Source organism: Triticum aestivum, chromosome 6A, assembly GCF_018294505.1.
Source record: "Triticum aestivum cultivar Chinese Spring chromosome 6A, IWGSC CS RefSeq v2.1, whole genome shotgun sequence".
Taxonomy (NCBI): Eukaryota; Viridiplantae; Streptophyta; class Magnoliopsida; order Poales; family Poaceae; genus Triticum; species Triticum aestivum.
The window spans coordinates 489,160,536-489,183,450 of NC_057809.1; the positions used below are offsets into that span (position 1 = coordinate 489,160,536).

General features: G+C 54.0%; 2 protein-coding genes across 2 annotated transcripts; both read left to right on the forward strand.

Moving 5' to 3' along the window:
• Window positions 1-1,284: 1,284 nt before the first annotated feature.
• LOC123128043 (probable protein phosphatase 2C 26) lies at window positions 1,285-5,586 on the forward strand. Its single transcript, XM_044547944.1, has 4 exons — window positions 1,285-3,215; window positions 3,779-3,892; window positions 4,214-4,478; window positions 4,949-5,586. The coding sequence occupies exons 1-4, from the start codon at window positions 1,926-1,928 to the stop codon at window positions 5,071-5,073; spliced, it is 1,794 nt and encodes a 597-aa protein (XP_044403879.1). The 5' UTR covers window positions 1,285-1,925; the 3' UTR covers window positions 5,074-5,586.
• A 15,578-nt stretch (window positions 5,587-21,164) lies between these two features.
• On the forward strand, window positions 21,165-22,672 carry LOC123130811 (E3 ubiquitin-protein ligase PUB23). Its single transcript, XM_044550618.1, has one exon. It carries the CDS (start codon window positions 21,207-21,209, stop codon window positions 22,497-22,499), a length of 1,293 nt encoding a protein of 430 aa, XP_044406553.1. The 5' UTR covers window positions 21,165-21,206; the 3' UTR covers window positions 22,500-22,672.
• Window positions 22,673-22,915: the final 243 nt, after the last annotated feature.

Genomic DNA, 22,915 nt, shown 5'->3' on the forward strand with positions numbered 1-22,915 from the left:
AGGAAACGAGAGCAGAGGAGCCCACCGTCCAATAGTTGTCCGAGTTCAAAGCCGGCCCCGCCAAAGCCATCCAATTTGCGGAATCGGGCACCCACGTCACGCTGCCCGGATCCACGCGCCTCTCCTCGGAGGCGGAGTTGGACGCCCCTCCGGCGCCGGTACAGGTGACCGCCCCCTAGCGCCACAACTGTGTCGTGCTAGAGGTGTCGGGCTCCAACTACGAGGGGCCTATCGTGGACCTCACATTGAGCAACGGCGTCCAGGCCACGAGCTCCGATGAGGAAATAGTAGGGTGGGGAGACGGCACTGCCTTGCGTCCTGTAAGCCGTTCCGTGTCCCATGTCCACTCTTCCTCGCCGGCGACCGCACCTTCACTCCCGGGGCTCAGCCAGCCGGCGAATAGGACACAAACATGAAGATGAACTAGCCCCAACGAAGATTTAGACTAGGTTTTACATTCCATGTAATTGCGTGGATTCGAGGTTTTGGTAATGAGGTATCTGGTTGTGGAAGAAGACATTAGGATGTGATCAGTCATTGTGTGCGGACGTGTTCACGAAGTTTGAGAGGCCGGATTAGCTAGATGCGGTTATAGATGCTCTTACAATCTACTCTTGGAACCCAATTTCTCCCAAAATCTTGAACCCATTTTTTTTACAATCCTAGTAGCTGTTTACATCCTAACTAGTTAGGATTGTAAAAACAAAATATGAGTTAAATATTCTGAGAGAAGCTGAGTCAATTCTTAAGATTCTGGTAGAATCGGTCAAAAGAACTGGGCCACAATATCGTCGAATTTGACTTGATAAAAAGCACGTGAAGGCATGCGATAAATCTTCACATGTTGACAGTGGAGTAGTTTACACTGCCATCACAAAAGAAACAAAGCCACTCTCGATAAACGTCGGGTGATTCACATGGGATGCTTCCTCGTTCCCGTTGTAAACTGTAATCTTCTCCCCTCCCCAGTCCCCTCCCCGTCGCCTTTGCGCTCGCGTCGGCCGCACTTTCGAAACGCCCGCTCCACCGAGGAGTGTAGACTAGAGGAGCCCACCGTCCAGCAGTCGTCCGAGTTCAAAGCCGGCCCCGCCAAAGCCATCCAATTTGGCCGCGCCGCGCTGATCCACGCGCCCGCCTCTCCTCGGCGCAGTGGAGTGGAGCGGAGCGGAGTCCCGCCCGCCGTAATTAAGCCCGACCGGGGTAGGCGATTCCCAGGGCGCAGCGTTGACCCCCGTCCCGCTCTCCCACCCCACCCACCACCCCCCATCCCTCCCCCCACGTCACGGGTCTCGCTCCCTCCGCCCTGCCTGCCGCCGCGCCGCTCGTCCCTCCCGCCCTGCTCCACGGCGTGCGTGCCGGGTGCGGACAAACCCCGCCCACTCCGCCATACCGGCACCACCTGACAGGTCCGGTGAGGTCTTTCCCGGCCCGGCCCCCGGAGGAGCGCAACGCCGGAGCGGCCAAATTCCGATGTCAAATTTGCGGTTTTCGCACTTACGCCAGCGCTAAGTCTCCTCCTCCCCACTCTACTCTACTCCCTCCTTTGTTAGTGTGCACATCACTGACAGGAGTGAGCATAGAAAACTCCCTCCCTCTCTCTCTCTTCTCAACGCCCTGCCCCAATCCCCCACCCCCCCTCCCTCCGGCCCGGCCGCCCCCAATCTCGCCCCCCCTCGCCCCCAATCCCTCCCCGCTCCGCTCCGGCCGGATCCTGCGCCTCCCCCGCGCCCTCGCTGGATCCTGCCCCGGCGAGATCCCACCCCCGCCCCGGCGAGATCCCGCGGTCGCAGCTCCAGCCCCACGCCCGCCGCCGTCCCCCCGTATCGCTCGGTGCGATGTGCTGGTAAACAAGGTCTGCTCTGCTCCCTCCCCGTCGTCGTTGCTTTGCCTCTCCTCTGACCGGGCCGCGGCCAGCGTCGGATGCCATGGGCAGCGGCGCGTCACGGCTGCTCACCGCGTGCGCGTGCTCGCGGCCGGCGCCGGCGTCCGTCGACGCCGAGCCCTGCCTGGACGACGCGCTCGGCCACTCCTTCTGCTACGCCTCCGCCGCCGCATACTCCTCCTCCTTCCGCCACGGCATCTCCGGCGCCGCGCTCTCCGCCAACTCCTCCGTGCCCGTGCCGCTCTACCTCTCCTCCTCCGCCGCCGGCGCGGGCTCCGTGCCGCAGAACTACTCCTCCGCGTTCCACACATCCTCCTCCTTCTCCTCCGCGCCGCTGCAGCTCTCCAACCTCTCCTCGGGGCCCCTCTTCCTCTCCGGGCCCATCGACCGCGGCGCCCAGCTCTCCGGCCCGCTCGACGCCGCCGTGCCCTTCTCCGGCCCGCTCCCCACCAAGCCCACCAAGCGCACCTCCTCCTCGTCCAGAGGGCTCTCCAGCAGGTTCCGGAAGCCATTATTCGGCAGCCTGCGGCGGAGCGTGTCCGAGAAGCACCAGCCGGCGCTCATGGTGCCACTCCGCCGAGACGACGGCGTGCAGTGGGCGCACGGGCGTGCAGGGGAGGACCGCGTCCACGTGGTTGTCTCCGAGGACCAGCGTTGGCTGTTCGTCGGCATTTACGACGGCTTCAACGGCCCTGAGGCCCCCGACTTCCTTGTTGCCAACCTCTACCGCTTCCTCCTACGCGAGCTTCGTGGGATATTCTACGAAGAGGCAGACAGGGATAGCAAGCGGCTGTGGCAGTTCCTCGCTGACGGCGACGACGATGACAATGAACTCGACTTTTCAGGTTCCGGCCGGTTTGCAATGTCGCTTGCCAGGCTCAAGGAGCGTCGGTTCAACATGTGGGCACATGCAGCGGCTGTGGGTGATGATGAAATCAACAGGGAGTGGGGTCCCAAGAAGTTGGAGGCAGCGCCAGCAGTGAGAGATCATGGAGCTGTGCTTGGTGCGCTCACTCGGGCGCTGGCCTCGACGGAGGCAGCATACCTCGACATGACTGACCAATCAATGGGATCCCACCCGGAGTTGGCGGTGACTGGGGCATGCCTGCTTGTGGCATTGGTGAGGGATGACGATGTGTATGTAATGAATCTTGGGGACAGCCGCGCCATTGTGGCGCAACGAGCAGATGATGACCATGGTTGCGGGCTTGGAGCCATGAGGATGGATGACATCGGCGTGGGATTGGAGATCGAGTCAAGGCCTGTCGGATATCCCATGATTGGGCTCGAGGCATTGCAGTTGTCTATCGATCATAGCACCAGCATCGAAGAGGTAACTTTGTGCTGACACTCCTCTGCATAAGCAAATCTGTTGACACAACTTAGAATGAGTTTGTAGCTTATATACATTTATGTTCTATTGACCTGCTGTTCCACTGTTTATTATGTGTACGCCAGAGCTTCTGTCATTGTCTGTGAGCAATCTGCTCGCGTCTCTAAATGCAAAACGTGCGTGCCTCTGTCAGCAGTAAGGCACTCTAAATGATCAAACCATCACATTATTGTTCTTTGCCGGGCTTGCATTCATATTTCGTAGAACTAACCATGGAAATCATTTTATTGCAAATACCTGAAAGCTTTAAAGTTGAAACACCAAGGCAAAAAAAAAGTTTCATGTCTTCATGAAAAGATCATGCAGAACACTTGTTATCCTTGATGCCTTATTTTCAGTTGGTCAGAGTCACATCCATTTGTTTCATCATTTGGTCATTTGCTGTTAGGTTCCATTTCCATTACCCTTATTTGTCTTCTAAATTTGTCAATGAAAGCAGTTTGTCATTTTACCCCTTGCACTATCTATGCCTATGAATTCATATTATTTGTTATGATATGCAGGAAGTGCAGAGGATCAAACGTGAACATCCAGATGATGATCAGTGTATCGTAAATGACAGAGTAAAGGGCCGTTTAAAAGTTACCCGAGCATTTGGCGCTGGGTATCTCAAGCAGGTAATTGGGAGGTTGGGTGTTTACTAAGATCTAACCCTACTCTCATAGTTCATTTTTTTTCCTGTTAGCAGTTTATTTGTTGGCTAAAAAACTTATTTTCGAATGAGTATGAATTTATTACCAGGAGTTAGTACTCCCTCTGTAAAGAAATATAAGAGTGTTTAGGTTACTATTTTAATGATCTAAATGTTCTTATATTTCTTTACAGAGGGAGTATTTTTAATTTTGAATTATTTAGAAACTACTTTTAGAAGCTCCGATTGGTCTAATGTAATAGAAAACCTAGATAAAGCTTACCTAGAATTTGTGTATGTTGTACAGGCAAAGTTGAACAATGGATTGCTGGAGATGTTCCGCAATGAATACATAGGTGATGCACCATACATATCATGCATACCTTCTCTTTGCCATCACAAGCTCACTTCAAGGGACCAGTTTTTGGTACTTTCTTCGGATGGCTTATATCAGTACCTGAGCAACGAGGAGGTAGTTCTGCATGTTGAAAATTTCATGGAGAGATTTCCTGAAGGCGACCCAGCACAGAGTCTAATTGAGGAACTTCTTTCGCGTGCAGCAAAGAAAGCTGGTAAGCTTTATCTATCATGCCTGTCCTTCCATACCATGCCTTTTCATATTTCAGTTCTTGATTTGTTTGTATGTGACCATTCTTTGCTGTAATCAGCATTACACGTATACAGAAATGACATGGTCACGTGCAAATTCATATACACAAATGACATGCCCGTCGCCAAATTGACTGTCCCTGACATATTATTCCAAATAATAAAATGCTCTTAAGTTATCTTTACCAAATAGCAGTCAAAATTCCTAGCTAGGCTACCCAAATTTAGATTGTCTCTCTGAAGGACCTCACATCATTTTATCATTTTCTTCCAGCCGTATGCCATCTCACATTGATACAGTCATTAACATTCGGTCATTGGCTTATTGTTATGTGCCGATGCATTTCGTCATACATCTAAGCTGGTTTGAGTTATGTTGAATGTCAAATGTGTTTTGATCTGCTTTTGCCCCATTTCTTCTTTGGCTTTCCAGGTATGGATTTCTACGAGCTACTAGATATACCTCAAGGGGACCGGAGGAAATACCACGACGATGTCACCGTCATGGTTGTTTCCCTGGAAGGTAGAATATGGAAATCGTCTGGAACTTATGTGTGATGTTCAGCCGGAACAATGTCAGCATCAACATTTATGGTGCGGCCCCTGCAGCTGGTCAGCGCCTCCGAGCATGCTCATCAAGACAGAAACATCCCCACACTTGACAGCTGGGCAGGCAGATGATGTGCTCCATGCATTTCTGAAAGCTGTATTCTCCGATCGGAGACCGTGGCCGGTCCAGATCTCAGGTTCAGCACAAAACACAGCCCATGAGTCAGATTAACACCGCGGAGAAGAACCGAGAGGGAAAAGGGGGAGCAATCCCTGTCAGATTAGAGTTAGAATTCGCCTTGTCCCGCCACCCGCAGCGTTAATTGGTCACGGTACTCTGCCTGTGACAATTTTCCCCCACCTCGCTGTGGTGTTGTAGAAGGTTTTGCTTCTTTTTCTTCCCTTGCTGGGAGAGGGAGGAGACCTCTGGGACAGGCAATTTTTCTGGGTCATGTAGGGGGTGTCATGAGCCTGTACGGGGCTCGAACTGTTCTTCAGAAAGGAAAATGACCATTCGCTCCTCGTTTTGTGCTTTATGTTGTCTTCCTCGGCCCTGATTATTGGCAAATCCTATTCCCCGCACGCAAGCGAACGCCCACGCCCGCGCATAAGGCGCGTCATCCTGGGCCTGGCCCAAGAAGGTCGCGCGACGGTGGTGAGGCGGAGGACGAAAGGGGTGCGGCTCACCGCCGTCAGAGAGAGTGGGGTGAACGACGGGGCGGCGGTGAGGGCAGAGAGGGGTAGCGAGGCCGCGGTTGACGGGCGAGGGCGGTTCGGCCGGTGCCGCGAGAAAACAGGAGGTCTCTTAGGCTGGTCACAATGGGCAAGAACATAAGCTAGTAACTTCACACTTCCCTAAACTATGTTACTACCTCCATAGTGGGTAGGAACATCTATGTAGTGTCATGCAACGATGTATTTATTAGGTTATAGACTCATTGTTTCTTGGAGTGTGTGATGTTCCGGTAACTTAGTTAGTTACCACAAGCACCTCTCTCTTCATTAAATACGTGCCACATAAGCAAAGTTGTATTGAAGTGTGTGATGTTACTCCTAAGTTCCTCCCCACTGTGACCAGCCTTAAGGGCATGTACATTGGTTGATAAGACAGTCTTATCTTAAATTTTGCATGTAATTTAGAGATGATAAAAAAATATGTCTACAATGGGTTATATTTTAGTCTTATCTTCAATAACTAGCAATTCCTTAAAATATGGTGAGACAAATTGTGCTAAGAGATCATTTCTTGTCTTATCTTAAATAAGAGAAGACAAACTTTTTCTTATGAGTTCTCTCTCCTCCACCTCATCATTTATTCTATGTGACACTCATAAAATAGCACCATTGTACATGCCCTAATTTTGTTCCTGTATCCTGCGTGGCGATAAATGGGTCTTAACGGAGGCTTAAATCGAACTATTCGAGGCCCAGCTTTTCAAGATTCGGCCGGTGCTCTGCTTGGCCTGCTTCGAAGACAGTTGGGACCTGCGAAGACTACGGCATGGTGGAGATATTTGGGTTGCCAAAGTGTTATATTTTGTAGAACGAGCACCCCAATGTTTCCTGTCGTTTTCATTGAGGGAGGGTCAGTTACAAGCTATGAGTGCAAAGGCAGAATATCATATAAAAACCAACGTTCAGCGAAAACAGATGAAAACCACACGAAAAAGATGTTTTAAATTTTCAAAAAAATCTAAAAAAGACGAGATGTTAAGAGAGTGATCTTCTATTGCCATGCAAAATTTCAAGTACAAACACATTACGGGATGTGAGCTATGAGAATAACAAAATCATCATTGAATATTGAATAGTGCTACTTCATTATTCAGAGCTGAATTTGTTTTTTTTTTCATAGCTCACATTTCTTGATGCGTTTCGACTTGAAATTTTGCATGGCAATAAAATATCACCCTCTTGACATCAAGTATTTTTTCAGATTATTTCAAAACTTTCAAATGTGGTTTTCATAAAGTTTTTTTTGAATTTTGGTTTCTGTATGATATTCTTCCCTCTTTGGCGCCCAAAGGAGAGAACAGATTGAAACACTCACCGCAAAGAACTGGGAACGTTTGGTTTGCTAGCTCACCTAGCTTAGCTGGGCTAGCTTTTCCTAGCCGGCCGTGGCCAGAGACGTCAAAAGCAAGCCTGGTTGTTTGGATGAGTAGCAATTAAAGCGTTAACTACCCACGATTTGTGTTCTTGCCTGTGCGGAAGAGCCAAATTGGCTCGCCTCCATTGCTCGTTTACGCAAATCTTACAACTCTCTATACGGTCGATGCCTTGCCATCGAACACTCTGGTGTTCCTTTTTAGCCAAAGCTTGCAGAACCTCACAATTAAGTTCGAAACCAGTTCTCTCATCGTAGCACAAGGGAACTTGTTGCCCATCGAGCACCACCATTCTCTCGCATTGATGTTCATATTTGGAGTTATGCTCCCAAAGTCTGAAGCCACGGAGGAAGAGACCGTCTGTCAAACGGGCATTGCACCATCAGATGGTTGATGGTCTCCGAGGCAAGATCGTAGAGCAAGCATGCTGCGTGTTGCATACCACTTCACGAGAGCTGATTTGCCATCCAACATCAATCTCTCATCAGTCATCACATGCTATGTGAAGAAACATTCCTTTGGAGGAACCTCATTCTTCCAAAGAGCACTGTGTGACGACCGATCGATGAAATCGTCGCCACAGGAAGGGGATCGGAGTGGGGGATGAGGAAGAACAGAGAGTAGGTGAGGTTGGAGAAGGAGATGAGAATAATTCAGACTTTTCCTTCGCTGCCTTGTCCAACAGAGGACGGTTCCATAAGTACAGGCACACACACACGACGGACGGCTTGGCCACATGCGGCCCAAGCCAGACCCAGTGGGCTCAGCCCACAACTCTCCTGTGCTACTCCTTCTCCTTGCTAGTCCACCGCTACATCGTAGCAGGTGTGACAATTTCCCCCCCTTGAGCGAGAGCGTCTTGAGCCCAGCATGGAGCGTTGGGGTAGCGATGACGTAGGACGGTGTAGTCTTCCCATGTTGCCGAATCTGGAGAGAGCGAGGACCACTGAATAGAGACCTGCACGACTGAGGTGTTACCTTTCTTGACTATGCGGCGATCCAGTATCAACTCGGGTTGTAGTGGTGCAGCAGTCAGGTCGGGCGGACGAGGCAATTCGGAGAAGACCGGAGAGTAGTCAGGTGTGAATGGCTTCAACTGTGATACATGGAAGACCGGATGAATGTGGCTGTTTGATGGTAACTGCAGTTTGTAAGCCATAGAACCGATCCGTTGCTCGACGGTGAATGGTCCGAAGAACTTGAATGCTAATTTGGGGCAGGGACGGTTGGCCACAGTAGATTGAGCATAAGGTTGCAGCTTCAGAAGAACTTGTTCACCCACTTGGAAAGAGCGATCTGTCCTGTGGCGATCAGCCTTTTGCTTGTATCTGTTTTGAGCCCGGGCCAGCTGAACACGGAGTTGTTCATTATGTGTAGCCCAATCCAAATTTGCATCAGTATCCTGTGGCATCGTGCGGGCCAGTGTGGGCAGTCCTCCCAAGTTGGGCTCCTGACCATATAGCACTTGGAAGGGTGAAGTGTTCAGCGAGGAGTGATGGGTGGTATTGTACCAGAACTCTGCAGTAGGTAACCATTGTCGCCATTTCTTTGGCTGGTCGTGTACGGCGCACCGAAGATACATCTCGAGACATTGGTTGACTCGTTCACTCTGACCATCCGTCTGCGGGTGATATGCTGTGGAATAGCTGAGTTTTGTTCCTGCTGCCTCCAGAAGAGCACGCCACATTGCACTGGTGAAAACCGGGTCGCGATCCGATACGATGGAGTGGGGTACTCCATGCAACTTGATAATGTTATCCCAAAATGCTCGAGCCACTGTTGTTGCTGTGAATGGATGGCGAAGAGGAACAAAGTGGGCATATTTGGTGAAGCGGTCGACCACCACCATAATCACCTCGTAGCCCTCGGACACTGGCAATCCTTCGACGAAATCCATAGTGAGGTCCCGCCACGGTTCTGATGGAATTGGGAGTGGCTGTAGTAGTCCAGGTGTTTTCAGATGTTCATGCTTGGCCTGCTGACAGATAGAACACTGACGAACATAGTCTTCCACTGCTTGTTTCAGACCCCGCCAAGCGAACAGTTTCTTGACACGTTGATAAGTTGCTGTCACTCCCGAATGTCCCCCAACTGCACTTGCATGGAATGCGTTGATCAATTTGGTCTGTAGGGCTGTGTTGGCGCCAATCCAGATCCTGTTCTGGAAGCGAATGGTGCCTTGGCGTAATTCGTAACCTTGATCATCCGGGCTGCACAGAGCGAGTTGTTGCAGCAAATCTTGACTGTCCGTGTCAGTTTCATAGGAGTTGCTTACTTCCTGGAGCCATTGGGGCTGACAGATGGAGAGGGCATCCAGAGAGAGCAGGTGACCGACGCGGGATAGTGCATCAGCTGCGCCATTGTCCGTGCCGCGGCGGTACTTGAAAGAAAATTGGAGACCCACCATCTTAGACATGGCCTTGCGCTGCAACTCTGTTTCCAATTGTTGATCGCCGAGATGGCAGAGGCTTTTATGATCCGTGACAATGACGAACGGGGCGCGCTGGAGGTAAGTGCGCCACTTGTCCACGGCCATGATCACCACGAGGAACTCCTTCTCGTAGATCGACAGACGCTGATTGCGTATGCCCAGAGCCTTGCTGAGGTAGGCGATTGGGTGGCCGTCTTGCACCAGGACTGCGCCCACCCCTGTGTCACACGCGTCCGTCTCGATAGAGAACGGGCGTGAGAAATCAGGCAACGCCAGGACATGCGTGCTTGCCATGGCATCCTTGAGCAGATCGAACGCTGCTTGTGCTTGTGCCGACCAGGCGAAGCCTTTCTTGGTGAGGAGCTGAGTGAGGGGCTTGGCGATAATCCCATAACGCGGCACGAATTTGCGGTAATAGCCGGTGAGGCCCAGAAACCCGCGCCATTCTGTGGCATTTGTCGGTGTGGGCCACGCGCGCATGGCACTGGTCTTGCTCGCATCCGTGGCCACGCCCTCTTTGGAGATTACATGGCCCAAATACTCGACTTGGGGTTGCGCGAACGAACACTTGGAAAGCTTGGCATATAGCTGATGCTCACGGAGGATGGAGAAGACTGTGCGTAGATGAGCTTCATGCTCCTGCAAGGTGTGACTGAAGACGAGAATGTCATCAAGAAAAGTGATCACAAACTTACGATTTGGCCCGGCGAACGCCGAGTTCATCACACATTGGAATGTGGGCGGGCCGTTGGTGACGCCGAAGGGCATGACGCGGAACTCAAAATGACCATGATGTGTCTTGAAGGCCGTCTTTTCCTCATCGCCCGCACGCATGCGAATCTGATGGTACCCCGCTCGCAAGTCAATTTTGGAGAAGAAGGCGGCACCAGAGAGTTCATCCAAGAGTTCGTCGATGACAGGAAGAGGAAACTTGTTCTTGATTGTGACGGTATTGAGACGTCGATAGTCCACACAGAAACGCCATGTTCCGTCCTTCTTCTTGACCAGGAGCACCGGGGCTGCGAAGGGGCTCATGCTGTGTGTAATGATGCTCGTGCGAAGCATTTCTTCCACTTGACGTTCAATCTCGTCTTTCTGTAACGGAGAGTACCGGTAGGGTCGACAGTTGACAGGTGCTGCACCTGGCTCCAAATTAATGGCGTGATCGTACTGTCGATGGGGAGGAAGTTGGGTTGGTTCCTCGAAGATGTCACTGAACTCCGTCAGGATGCGCTGAATGGTAGGCGGAGTAGGCATGTCAGAGTCGGATGTCGTCTCAGATGTTAGCTGAATCTCCACTAAAGCTGCCCCCCATATGTCGTTAGCGTCATGCATTTGCCATAAGGTTGCAGCATCTAGGGCTGTGAGTTGATGTTGATCACCAGTGCGCACACCTGTCAGCTTAATTGTTTCTCCCTGACGATCAAATTGCATGGTCTTCAGGTTCCAGTCACACTGCATTGGGCTGTGCTGTCCCAGCCAATCCGCACCGAGCACTGCATCGTAGCCTCCTAAATCGAGGACGCGCATGTCTGTGGCAAAGGTATGTCTGTGGGAGGTCCGGGCTAGCTGAGGCACCATAGCCGTGCAGTTCAGGCTCTGTTCGTTGGCGACTCGAACCTTGATTGCTGGAATATCTGTTGTTGGAGCTTTGATGCGCTGAGCAAATGTGGAGTTCACAAAACTGTGCGTACTGCCGGAGTCGACGAGCAGCAACATAGTTTGATCACCCACTGTGGCATGCAGTCGAATAGTTTCTGGTGCTTCGGTGCCCTCCACGGCGTGAGCTGATAGGAGACAACAAGTAGCATCGGTGTTTGCAGGTTCATCCAATAGTTCCAGGGCATGCACTGCATCATCAGAGAGTACTTCTCCAAAATCGCCCACTTCAATCGTCAGTAGCTGAGCAGAGCGTTTGCATTGATGATCACGGGAGTATTTGTCCCCGCAACGAAAGCAGAGGCCGTGTTGGCGTCTGTAATCCCGCAACTGCCGCTCACGCCCGAAGTCGTCCGCGGCTGGCTTTGGTGCTAGGGCGATCCGCGGTGCTGGAGCGGTCGGAGAGGGCGCTGATGGTGCAGGAGGTGGCCGTCCTAGTGGTGGTACTATGCCCGACAATGGTGGTGGTCTGCCTGCAGATGGCGGTCTGAATCTGGAACGCTGAAGTTCCAATTCCTCTTCCTGAATCCTGGCAAACACTGTCGCCCTGGTGATGCTGGTGGGTACCTGAATACGCACGGTGGCGCGCATGTCATCCTTCAGGCCAAGCAAGAATTGGGTGACGAAAAATTTGGAGCTCAGGGTCGAGTCGAGGGCAATCAGATTATACATGTGAACCTCAAACTGTTGTCTGTATTCAACCACTGTTCCTGTCTGACGGAGCTGAAGAAGATTGTGCATCGTTGACTCGAATTCCTCTGGGCCAAACTCCTCCACCACTGCACGCCGGAACATCTCCCAAGTAATATCTGAATGTGTCTGACGGAAGGCTCTAAGCCACAGTGCTGCGTGCCCTTCGACATAGAGCGCCGCTGTCGCGACCTAGTTGTGCGGCGGCACCCTATACAGCTCGAAGTATGCTAGGCAGCGATCCAGCCAGATGCGGGGCGCATCACCATCGAAGCGGGGGAAGTGGTGTTTGGGTGGCCGGACTGAGTACTCATCCCGCGGCGTCGGTGTGCTGGGCAGCTGCAAGTTGAACTGCGCATCTGGCCTCGTGAGCAGGGGAGGCCCTTCGTTGGCGAGCCGGGCGATGGCTGCCGTGCTCCCAAAAGCCTGCGGAATAGGCAGGGCACTCTGAGGAGGTGCGGTGCGCTGGGCGGGTGGAGCTGGAGGGGGCACAGGCTGCTGGATGCCGTTGGTGGCTGCCGGCGTGCGGGAACCTGCCGCGGAGGGGTCGTCCACCTGCGACGCCAATGCCATGGCGGAGGAAGCCGTCGGAGAAGTCGCCTTGCGCACGTCATCCACGTCGGCCTGCGTGAGCCCGATCTGCTTGGATAGGCTCTGCAGCTCGGTGGAGACGTGCGTGTTGAACGTGGCCTGTGCCTCCGCGCGTTTGGTCGCCAGAGCTTGCTCTTCATCGAATCTGGACAAGAGCTTCTCCATCAGGGCGGTGAGGTTTGCTGTTTGTTCCCCCATGGCAGTGAGGAGTTGCCGGGTCTGGACGGAAGGCTTGGACGGCGCCGTGGTACCCGCCCGAACAGATCGAACCCCGCTGTGGATTTTGTGGGATCTCACCGGAGTGAATTCCCACCGACAGCGGTGGATGTTACCGATCAGTCAAAGGAGTTGAGGATGCCGCGGCACAAAATTTTTTTTTTGGGGAAATTGTTGGCTCTGATTACCAATTGTGACGACCGATCGATGAAATCGTCGCCACAGGAAGGGGATTGGAGTGGGGGATGAGGAAGAATAGAGAGTAGGTGAGGTTGGAGAAGGAGATGAGAATAATTCAGACTTTTCCTTCACTGCCTTGTCCAACAAAGGACGGTTCCATAAGTACAGGCACACACACACGACGGACGGCTTGGCCACATGCGACCCAAGCCAGACCCAGTGGGCTCAGCCCACAACTCTCATGTGCTACTCCTTCTCCTTGCTAGTCCACCGCTACATCGTAGCAGGTGTGACACACTGCATAGTCCGCATTGTCGGCACCAAAGGAGCTCACATGATAGGCTAATCTATATAGTGTAAACACCTGACGCGGTGACACCGTTAGCCTCCATGTGAAGCTATCTCCACATCATTCAGCGGCAGTACCCTCTGGATAAGTCACCAGAGCTCCATAAATTCGATGAGCGCATCTAAAAAAGGGCCCCTTTGATATATTTAACCCATACCCATTTGTCTTCCGCCAGGGCGTCTGCCACAGATCTCCATATATGACCTCTAGCCCTCACGAATGTATACAAGGCCAACTCCAGCGCGCGACCCCATCTCGTCCGACCTTGAGCGTTTGAGGCAAAACGGACAGACCTCACGGCCCAGCACGCGGCAGCCTGAATCCATCCTGTTTGGTTTGGGTCGAGGTGGACAGCAAACAGACGCGTCGCTCGTCCGCATCGGGGCCGCGTGGCAGGCGGCCACCTACCTCCCACCGCCGAACATAAAATGCGCACGCGCGGTCAGCCCCACCTGTCATCGGCCTAGGTGCGTCGTAGGCATCCTTCTTAAATGGGAAGTCGTCGACGGTCATAGTATACGCTCCCACTCCAGTCGCGCGGCCTCCTCGAAACCTGACACCCAAACCCTAGCTCTTCCCTTCTCCTTCCTCGAGCTCGCCGGCCACCGACAGCCATGGGGTGGTAGAACACCGGCCGCAAGGGGACGCACGACCGCGAGGCTGGCTCGTCCTCGGGCCGCCGCCGCCGCGGCGTCAAAGCTGAGCCCGCATCACCACCACGGAGAGCCCTCGCGCCTCCCGCATTCACCATCGCCCCTACGGCCGCCGGCTAGTGCGACCGGCACTACATCCACGCAGATGTTTGCTGTCATTATTGGGAGACGAGGACGCCACTCCCCTGGAGCGACGTGTACCTGCCCAATAACTGGAATTTGTCCGTTGATCGGGTGCCGATCCCGCCGGTCCCGATGAGCGACTGTGCACGCCGCTAGGAAATCGAATGTCGCCGCCGCCTCCTGCTAGACGACCTCTACTACGCCGCTAGGTACGGCGTCGACTCCGCCCTCTGGGACACGTGGTTTCAGGACGAGCACGACACGCGGCGCGCTTCCTTCTTTGCCGGCACCTCGTCGGGGCCGCGGCAGCCACGTGAGCTCCGCGCGCGTGCTCCGAGCCCTCCCCAAGTGCGCGGGCGTAGGGTGCTATGCGGCATCACGCCGACGCCATCACCGTCGCCCTCTCCGTCGCCACCACCACCTCCTCGCATGACAGAGGAGGAGGAGACCCGGCTCCTTCAACGTGTCATGGAAGACTCCATGAACACACATGATGAGCGTCAATGGGAGGGCCTGGACACCATGATGGCCCTCTTCGCGGCCGGAGCGATGTGGCCGTGCCGGAGCTAGAGGTGAGGGAGGAGGTGATGGAGGAGCAGCCCGTCGCCGCGTTCCACCCGGGCTTGGTGGGCCAGCGGTGGAGCTGGTCGTGCACGGCCACGGACATGGCCGACGCCGTGGGGGGCGTGAACTGGTGCCCCACGCCGCCGCGGTCACCGGAGCGCGAGGCATCGCCATGGGGGGAGGTGGTGCAGACACCTCCCACCTTCCAACAAGTTACAGTCTACCAGGCACCGCCGTCCCACCTCTGGACGCTGCCGGTCTACGTCGACCTTGTCAGCGACGAGGACGACAACGTCAACGCGTGAGAAGACGGCGACGATTACGGCATCGACGGGCACGGCAGGAGCACGCGGGCGGCGGTTTTCTTTTGTTTTTTTAATGTTAATTACATCTATGTGAACTGTGAAATGGGGCCGTTCCGTGGCCGTGATTTTTAGTTATGTTATTATGTTTGCGTTTCTTTTATTTTTTCGGCATTTTATTTTAGTTTTGCATTTTTTTAATCACATCTATCCCGAACATGATTTGGGGTGCGGGCGCCCTTGGACGCATCGACACGGCAACGACCCCAAACAGACATGGACGACCCCATTGCCGTCTCAAACGAACGAAAGCAGGTCAAAACGGACGTCCGTTAGAGGTCGTGCGCTGGGTTGGCCTAAACTGGGTGTGATGTCGTGGGCACTTCGTCCCTCGTTCCACCTGTCATGCCAAAAGCTCACCCTATTACCTCTACCAATAGTACACTTGGTCGCCATGAGAAATAACCGTGTGGCCTCCTCAAAGGTAGAGATAGAGAGAGAGATGGCCAAAGTGCTATCAAATCTAGCATGACAAAACGGTAGGTCTACCACCTTGTGCGTGGATCGTCTGACCATCGGGGTCTATCTCCTTCTGTTTGGAGACAGTACTTGCAAATGGTACGTACGCGTTTGCCGATTCGGTCAACGATATTGCACTGGCAACCAACGCATTTCTGTTCGTCAAGCCAGTTGTTTTTGGTGGCTTAAAAAATAAGCTGCCTCTCCTCAGCTTAAAAAATAAGCCGCTCTCAAAATTTGCTGGGGTTTCTAGATTAGTAATCCAATAACTAGTTCAGAAGCTGCAATAAATGAGGAATGCGGCTTATGAAAAAAGATGGGAAGGAGACAACTTATTTTTTAAGCCGCCAAAAGAACTTGCTCCTAGCTCATCAGCTAAACTAAAACAGAAGCGAACACATTCTAGGTACTCTAGAGTCTAGAGTTTGAAACCGCATTCGAGTCATTTTCCCACTGTTAGAAGGGAGAGAGAGGTTTGGTGGAATATTTCGTTTTATTGCTTGAGCCTCGTGGGCATATATATAGAAGTCCAATCATCTACTTGGAGTACAAGACAAGCCAGAACGAATCCTAGTCTATCTCGTCTTTTTTAATAAACATTATACTCAACATCCCCCCGCAGTCATAACGGTAGCGACACAGACGGTGAGACTGGAGAAGAATCCGAAGGCAAGCCGACGGACACCCCCCCACACAATCGTAACGGTCGACGCATCGCGGAGTCGTGACTGGAGTGGCAACCGACGAGATTGCTCAAGCAAGGCGGTAGCCCTTTGTGCTGTTTGTCGATGTAGCCGAGAGCGTGGGTGGTGGAGCCATGGTCGAGGTAGCCGTGCGAAAAATGCCGTGGTCGATGTCGAGTCGGGGTGGTCGGTGTTGAGGAAGTCGCCATGGAGCCGCGGGCGCAAGAGGGCACCGAGTTAGCATGGGCGCAGTGGTGTCGAAGTAGGGGTGCACCGGGAAGAAAATGTTGTTGACGACGCGTCGCGGCAGGTTTGCCAAGCCCGGGGACACATCGCGGATGAAGGCACGCACCGGTGTTGCCAGCACTGGGCATGCGTAGACGGACGGAGACGAAGTTGACGAAGCACCGACCAGGCTTGCCAGGCCCGGGGACACGTCGTGGATGAAGGCACGCATCGGTGTTGCCAGCACTGGACATGCGTAGACAAGGGACCTGCACGAGCTGTACGCCATGTCGGAGAAGTCGGAGGGGCTAGCAGAGAAGAACTCGACGACGATTGCGGCGTCCATCGGCGCGGGGCCAATGTCGCCCACGGTTGTCGGAGTAGATGACGGCGACGCTGGTGACGAGCTGGTGCTGGACGAAGACAAATGGGGTGGACGGGCGGCGGCGGCGGCTACAAAGGTAGCGGCGGCGGCGACCAAAGAAGAGCGGCGGCGACTGCCTGATGGCGGCGGCGGCGGCTAGGTTAGGAGTGCGGCGGCGGTGCTCGAAGTAGGCGAAGAACCCTGACAACATGACGAAGACCGGCGCGGACGGTGGTGTTCTCGCGCCAAGGAAGACGGCGCGACACATACCACGGGAGGTCGACGCGCGGTGATAGCGGAGTGGACCGCGGGCCGCTGCGCTACGATCCGAAGGGGCGACGCAACGGCGGCAGGCGGGTCAGGGCGATGGCGGGAAGACCTCGGGACGGCGGCATGGACCGCGGGCCGCGACGCTGTGGCCGGAAGGGGCGACGCAACGGCGGTTCGCGAGTCGGTGCAACCGCATGGACGGCCTCGGGACGGCGGCGTGGACCGCGTGCCACGCTCGCTATGGCCCGACGGGGCGACGCAGCGGTGGCGCAAGGGTCGAGGCGACCATGGGACAGCCTAGAGCGGACGCCCTCGGGGCGGCGGGGGACCGCGGGCCGCGGCACTACTGCCCGGAGGGGCGACGCAGCGGTGACGCGGGTTGGCGCAGCCGGGAGAAGAACCACGGGGCGGCGGCGCTGCGGCCCGACGGGCGACACAGCGGCAGCCCGATGCTCGATCGATGGAGAGGTGCGCTGAACTCGGGGGCGATCTTCACGGGACATGCGGAGGCGCACGTAACCGACGGGCCAGGTCGGTCGCGCGGCATAGATGAGGCGGATCGCGGCGGCGAGCGGGTGATCAAGCCGATCGCGCGCGAGGTCGGGGACGCCACTCGGTGGAGGCGCGGTGGCGGTGGAGTCCGAGATGAAGCCAGCGGCGGCAGGGCGATTATGATTGGCCGCAGCATAGCGCGAGGCCGACGGGTCGGGGTGATGCAGGAGTCCCGGTCGGAGCAGGGCGGTGACGGCCGGCGTAGATCGACGGACGGGCCGTCGCGCGAACGGCGGCGGTGAAGGATCGCCGCATGACGCGAGACCGCCGGGTCGGGGCGACTGGCGGGCCGACGCGCGGACGCCGCGTGAGGCCGTCGGATCGGGGCGACCGATGGGCAGACGCGCGGACGACGCGCGAGGCCGCCGGGTCGGTGAAGAAGCCAGCCGATCGCGCCGATGTTGGAGTAGAGGCGCACGGGATCGACGACGGTGGTGGGCGACGCAAACCGGATCACATAGACCGAAAAACCAAAAAGGAGACACCGATCAAAGCGACTGGCGAGAGAGCGAAAAAAACCCGAAGCAAGGGATCGGGAAAAAGACTCTCTAGGGCAGTCGGCCAACACGGTCGGCGGACAAACCCTAGGTACGGGTGGCGCGGCCCTCGGCGGCGGTCATGGAGACCGACCGCCCCGGAGCGGCGCATGGGTGCGGAAGCGGCGGCAGCTAGGGTTTAGGATCGACTTGCTCTGATACCATGTTATAAGGAAGAGAGAGGTTTGATGGAATATTTTGTTTTATTGCTTGACCCTCGTGGGCATATATATAGAAGTACAATCATCTACTTGCAGTACAAAACAAGCCAGAACAAATTCTAATCTATCTCGTCTTTCCTAATAAACATTATACTCAACACCCACCTCCGATCACCATCTGATCTAAAATGGATGGTTGGAAACTTGGGTGTGTTTGGTAGCTATTCCCACCCTAGCATAGTTGTTCTCATTTGAGACATGCCAAGTCTAGACATGTTGTGTACATGCATATGCAGTTGTTTGGTAGTGATGTATGTGTTGAGACATGCTGAGCCGAGACTGTATTTGGCAGCCTGTATATGAGGTAGGATGCATCAACAATTTTTTTTGTGCCCGTACAATTTCGAACAACGCTTCGACACTTCATTAATAATTCGAACAATAAACATATCCGTTTCAACATAATCTGAACAATAAAAATTATTTTGGCTATATATAAATATGAAGAAAAAATTACTAGTCATATCTCAGTATGATTGGGAAATAAAACATCTTAGAAACAGAATCTCAGCAATATAATATCACTAGATCAACTAAACCAAGCTCCTCTCACAATGAATTTTCTTCGTTTTCTTGCCAAATCATTCATCTAAAAAACAAAAACAAATACAAGTTATCACATGCAATTTTTTCCAGCATGACAAGCAATCAACAAAATTAAGTCTGAGCACACAATAGCTACAACATATGAAAGGGAAACATCTACTGTGCTCGTTCTTACCACCTAAACATCATAATCAGAAGGGAATAGAGGAATACTGCAGAGATCTACAAGGTAGACATGGCAGGAAGGATGGATGGAGGGGGTTAGGGGAAGGAAGTGAGGAGGGAGAAGGAGGTGAAGGGAGAAGGGCGGACGCGGGGGGCCGGGGAGGGGGGGGGGAGGTGCTACCCCTCACCGCGGCGACGACATGCTACCTCTCGCGACGACGTTGAAGAGGGGCGGCGGCGAGTTGACTGAGCAACTGGGGCGGGGCAAGGGGGAGGTAGATCGGAAGATCTTGGGCGGCGGCGGCGGCATAGACCGGCGAACGGCGGGGTAGACAAGCGGCGGCGGCGCCGCCATCGGGTTGTGCGAGAGAGAGGGTTGGGGTCACGAGAGAAAATGGGGTCGTGGGAGAGAGGTGGGGTTCGGGAGGAGTGGTCGTTCGAGGGAGCGGTGGGTCGAAGACAGCCTCGCTGACCCCGGCTTGCCTCGCTGGGGGTGCTAGGTTGAGCATAGCTGAGGGGCTTTTTTGCATCGGTTGAGCATAGCTCGATAGAGCCCATGCATCCTACCAAACAGCGAAAAATGGGTTCGATGAAGAACTTTTGGGCTCATGCACCCTCCGTGCAGGCTGCCAAACACAGCCTTAGAATCGAGATGTCAACTGCGTCAGAACATGAGATAAGGTCACCTGGCTTCCTATTTTTTACCACAGGTGAAATCTGGAGGCGGACTCCATGCAAACCTTGTACAGTCCTTTGAAAAATCCCCAGCTGAAGATATCAAATCTCTGTGATACGCTTGTCTGTGGCAGCAGCCGGAGTATCATGTAAAAGGAAACTCACAGAAGGAATCACCTGCAGGACTTTCTGCGATCTCACAGCAGGCCAGTGAGATGCAACGGAGGAGTATTATAATGCCATGCGGTCGGTGATAATTCTCCGGGCCGGTTTTGTATTTGGTTAGTCAACGGCTGAAGATGATTCCCTGCGATCATGGGCTGCGTTTTGATGCATAAATATAGTATATGCTTGCAAGAAGGGAGCTTAATGGCCGGTCAAATTTATAGATCTGGAAAGCGTCCGTTTGTGATGTACTATGTGTCAAAATTGTAATACGTCGGAAATGGTGGATTGAGGGGGATATGAGGTAGGCTTGCTTGCAAAAGAAGGATGCGTGTGTTTCCATAGGCTGGAAGCAAAATTGGCAGGTGACATTATGGGACGGGGTGATCCCACACTAGGACAAAGCATGCCGTGTGTAGCAGTCCACATTTGGATTCCTCTTGCACCTTCTTTGTGTTACTCCCTTCGTAAAGAAATATAAAAGTGTTTAGATCATTTTTATTGATCTAAACAATCTCATATTTCTTTACCGAGGAAGTACTTACTAGCAGAGAATTTTGAGTGTCTCCCGAAATACAGAGGGTCTAATAGATCAATGAATCCTATGGACTCGGTTTTTCATTAATTAGCTGAGCAATTTTCTTTTTCTTAATTAATTAATTAATCGATGAGTCAAATCTTTTGCTTTCCTTTAAATTTTTGTCCGATCGTTCAGTTTAGCCAGAGCCAAGTTTCAGGTGTCATTCTCAGGCTCTCTTTTGACAGTCTTTTTCTTAGCCCATTGGCTCAGGTGCCACCAACCCAATTGCAACGAATGCTGCTACTTTTTTGTCCCTGGAACAAGAACGAAAGTTACTTGAGGCACTACCTCTAGCAGTAGTACTTGAAACGGAACAGCGAATAGGTATCTTCTTCTTAACTTTGAATGTAAAACCAAACTTTCGGCATTGACCTGGAGCAAGTGGCGCCCCATATCCCCTTGTTTTCTCCCTGGAAATCCCATAGCGCGTCTCACGTTGAGGAGAGGGAAGACGCCGCGAAGCACCGTCGTGCTCGGCACTCAACCGCCGGCAACGGCAACCAAAACCAGTATGAACAGAGACGGAATGAAACCAGGGTTAACAATCCAATAAAATACTAGTGTGAATCTTCCCCCGAATTAAGCTTCCTCGGCACTAATTGCCAGCATCGTCTCTCTCAATTATGACCCCTTTGACTATTCCCTCGCAGAATTGCCGGCCTACATGTTGTGGTTGTAGTGGTACATATAGCCTCGTCGCATCATTTCTACTCCTACTTCGTGTAGACTTGGAACGGGCCATTAGTACGAGTTGGTGTGGTGTGCATCGCGATCTATGGACATGGACATGGAGGAGCCTCCCCACCTGTTCCTGTGCCCCATCTCCATGGAGCTCATGGAGGAGCCCGTCACGGTGTCCACCGGCGTCACCTACGACCGCCGCAGCATCGAGCGCTGGCTCTTCACGTACGGCCGGGCCACCTGCCCGGCCACCATGCAGCCGCTCGCCAACCTTGACCTCACCCCGAACCACACCCTCGCGCGCGTCATCTCCTCCTGGCTCGACCGCGGCTCCTCCTCCTCGTCGTCCTCGTCGTCGCCGTCCACGTCGTCGCTGTCGAGTCCGGTCCACGAGCTGGGGACGCCGCTGACGAGGATGCTGGAGGAGGAGCGGCTGCGGTCGGCGCTGGGCGACCTCGAGCAGACGCCGTTCAAGGTGACCGCGCTCAAGAGCATGCGGAGCTGCATGGCGGGCGACGTGGCCATGCAGATCATCTTCGTCGCCTCGGGCGGCGTTGAGGCGGTCGGCCGCGTGATGGCGCAGGCGCTGGCGGAGAGCGGCGCGGGGGGCGACTTCTCCGCGTTCACGGTGTGCGAGGAGGCCGCGGCGGTGCTCGCCGCGCTCCCGCTCTCCGACGAGGCGTCGGCGGGGCTCGTTCTTGCGCCGGAGTGCCTGAGGCCCGTCATGGTGTTGCTCCAGCGCGGCAGCGCGGAGGCGAGGCTGCACGCCATGGACATCCTCACCAAGATCTCCAGTGCCGGCGCCGGTGACCACTGGACTGCCGGCATCGACGTCGACGACGTGCTCAAGTCCCTCCTCGAGCTCCTGTCCGACGAGGTCTCCGCGCGCCTCAGCTCGCGCGCGCTCAACGTGCTCCTGGACGTCGTGGAGCGGTCGCCGAGCGGCCGCGCCAAGGCCGTGGAGGTCGGCGCGGTGCACGTCCTCGTCGAGCTCCTCGTCGTGGACGCCGACGACCGCCACGTCGCCGAGCGGATACTGCTGCTTCTCAAGCGGCTGTGCAAGTGCCCTGAGGGGCGCCTCGCCTTCGCCGAGCACGACCTGTCGGTGGCAGCCGTGGCGAGGACAATGCTGCGGGTGTCGGATCTGGCCACGCAGCTGGCCGTCAAGGTGCTGTGGCTCGTGTCCATGGTGGCCCAGTCGGAGAAGGTGCTCGAGGACATGGTGCTCACCGGCGCCGTGGCGAAGCTGCTGGGGCTGCTGCACGTCGAGAGCGCGCCGTCCACGAAGCAAAAGACAGTGAGGATGGTGAGGATCCACGGCGTGTTCTGGAGGCAGTACCCTTGCTTCCCAACCGACCTCAAGGATTACTTGAGGCTGCTCGATTGATTTGTTCATTGGTTTCAGGTAATCTGCAAGAAAGTGAACGAAAACCGTGAATTTTCTTATAGTAGAAAAGTTTTGGAACTAGTCTATTTGTGATTATAATGTAACGACTATACGGATTGTACCTAAAAAATTTATGGAAAATGTACATGAAACAGCAAGAGCATCATTCCCTATTATGTCCGTCTTAAATTTCATGTGATATTCTCAATTTTCTTCAAGAAATTGGCAGTTGTGTTCCCTCATGGGTTGTTGCACTGCTTATCGATCTCCAATCATAAAACCAAGCCCCGCTGCACGAATTCGCATTACGGTGTAGGTCTTCGATCCTATGCATTGCAGCCTAAACACCTCCTTTGGTTTGAAGGAATTTTATAAGATTTTCATAAGATAATTTTTCTATAGGAAAAAAAATCCTT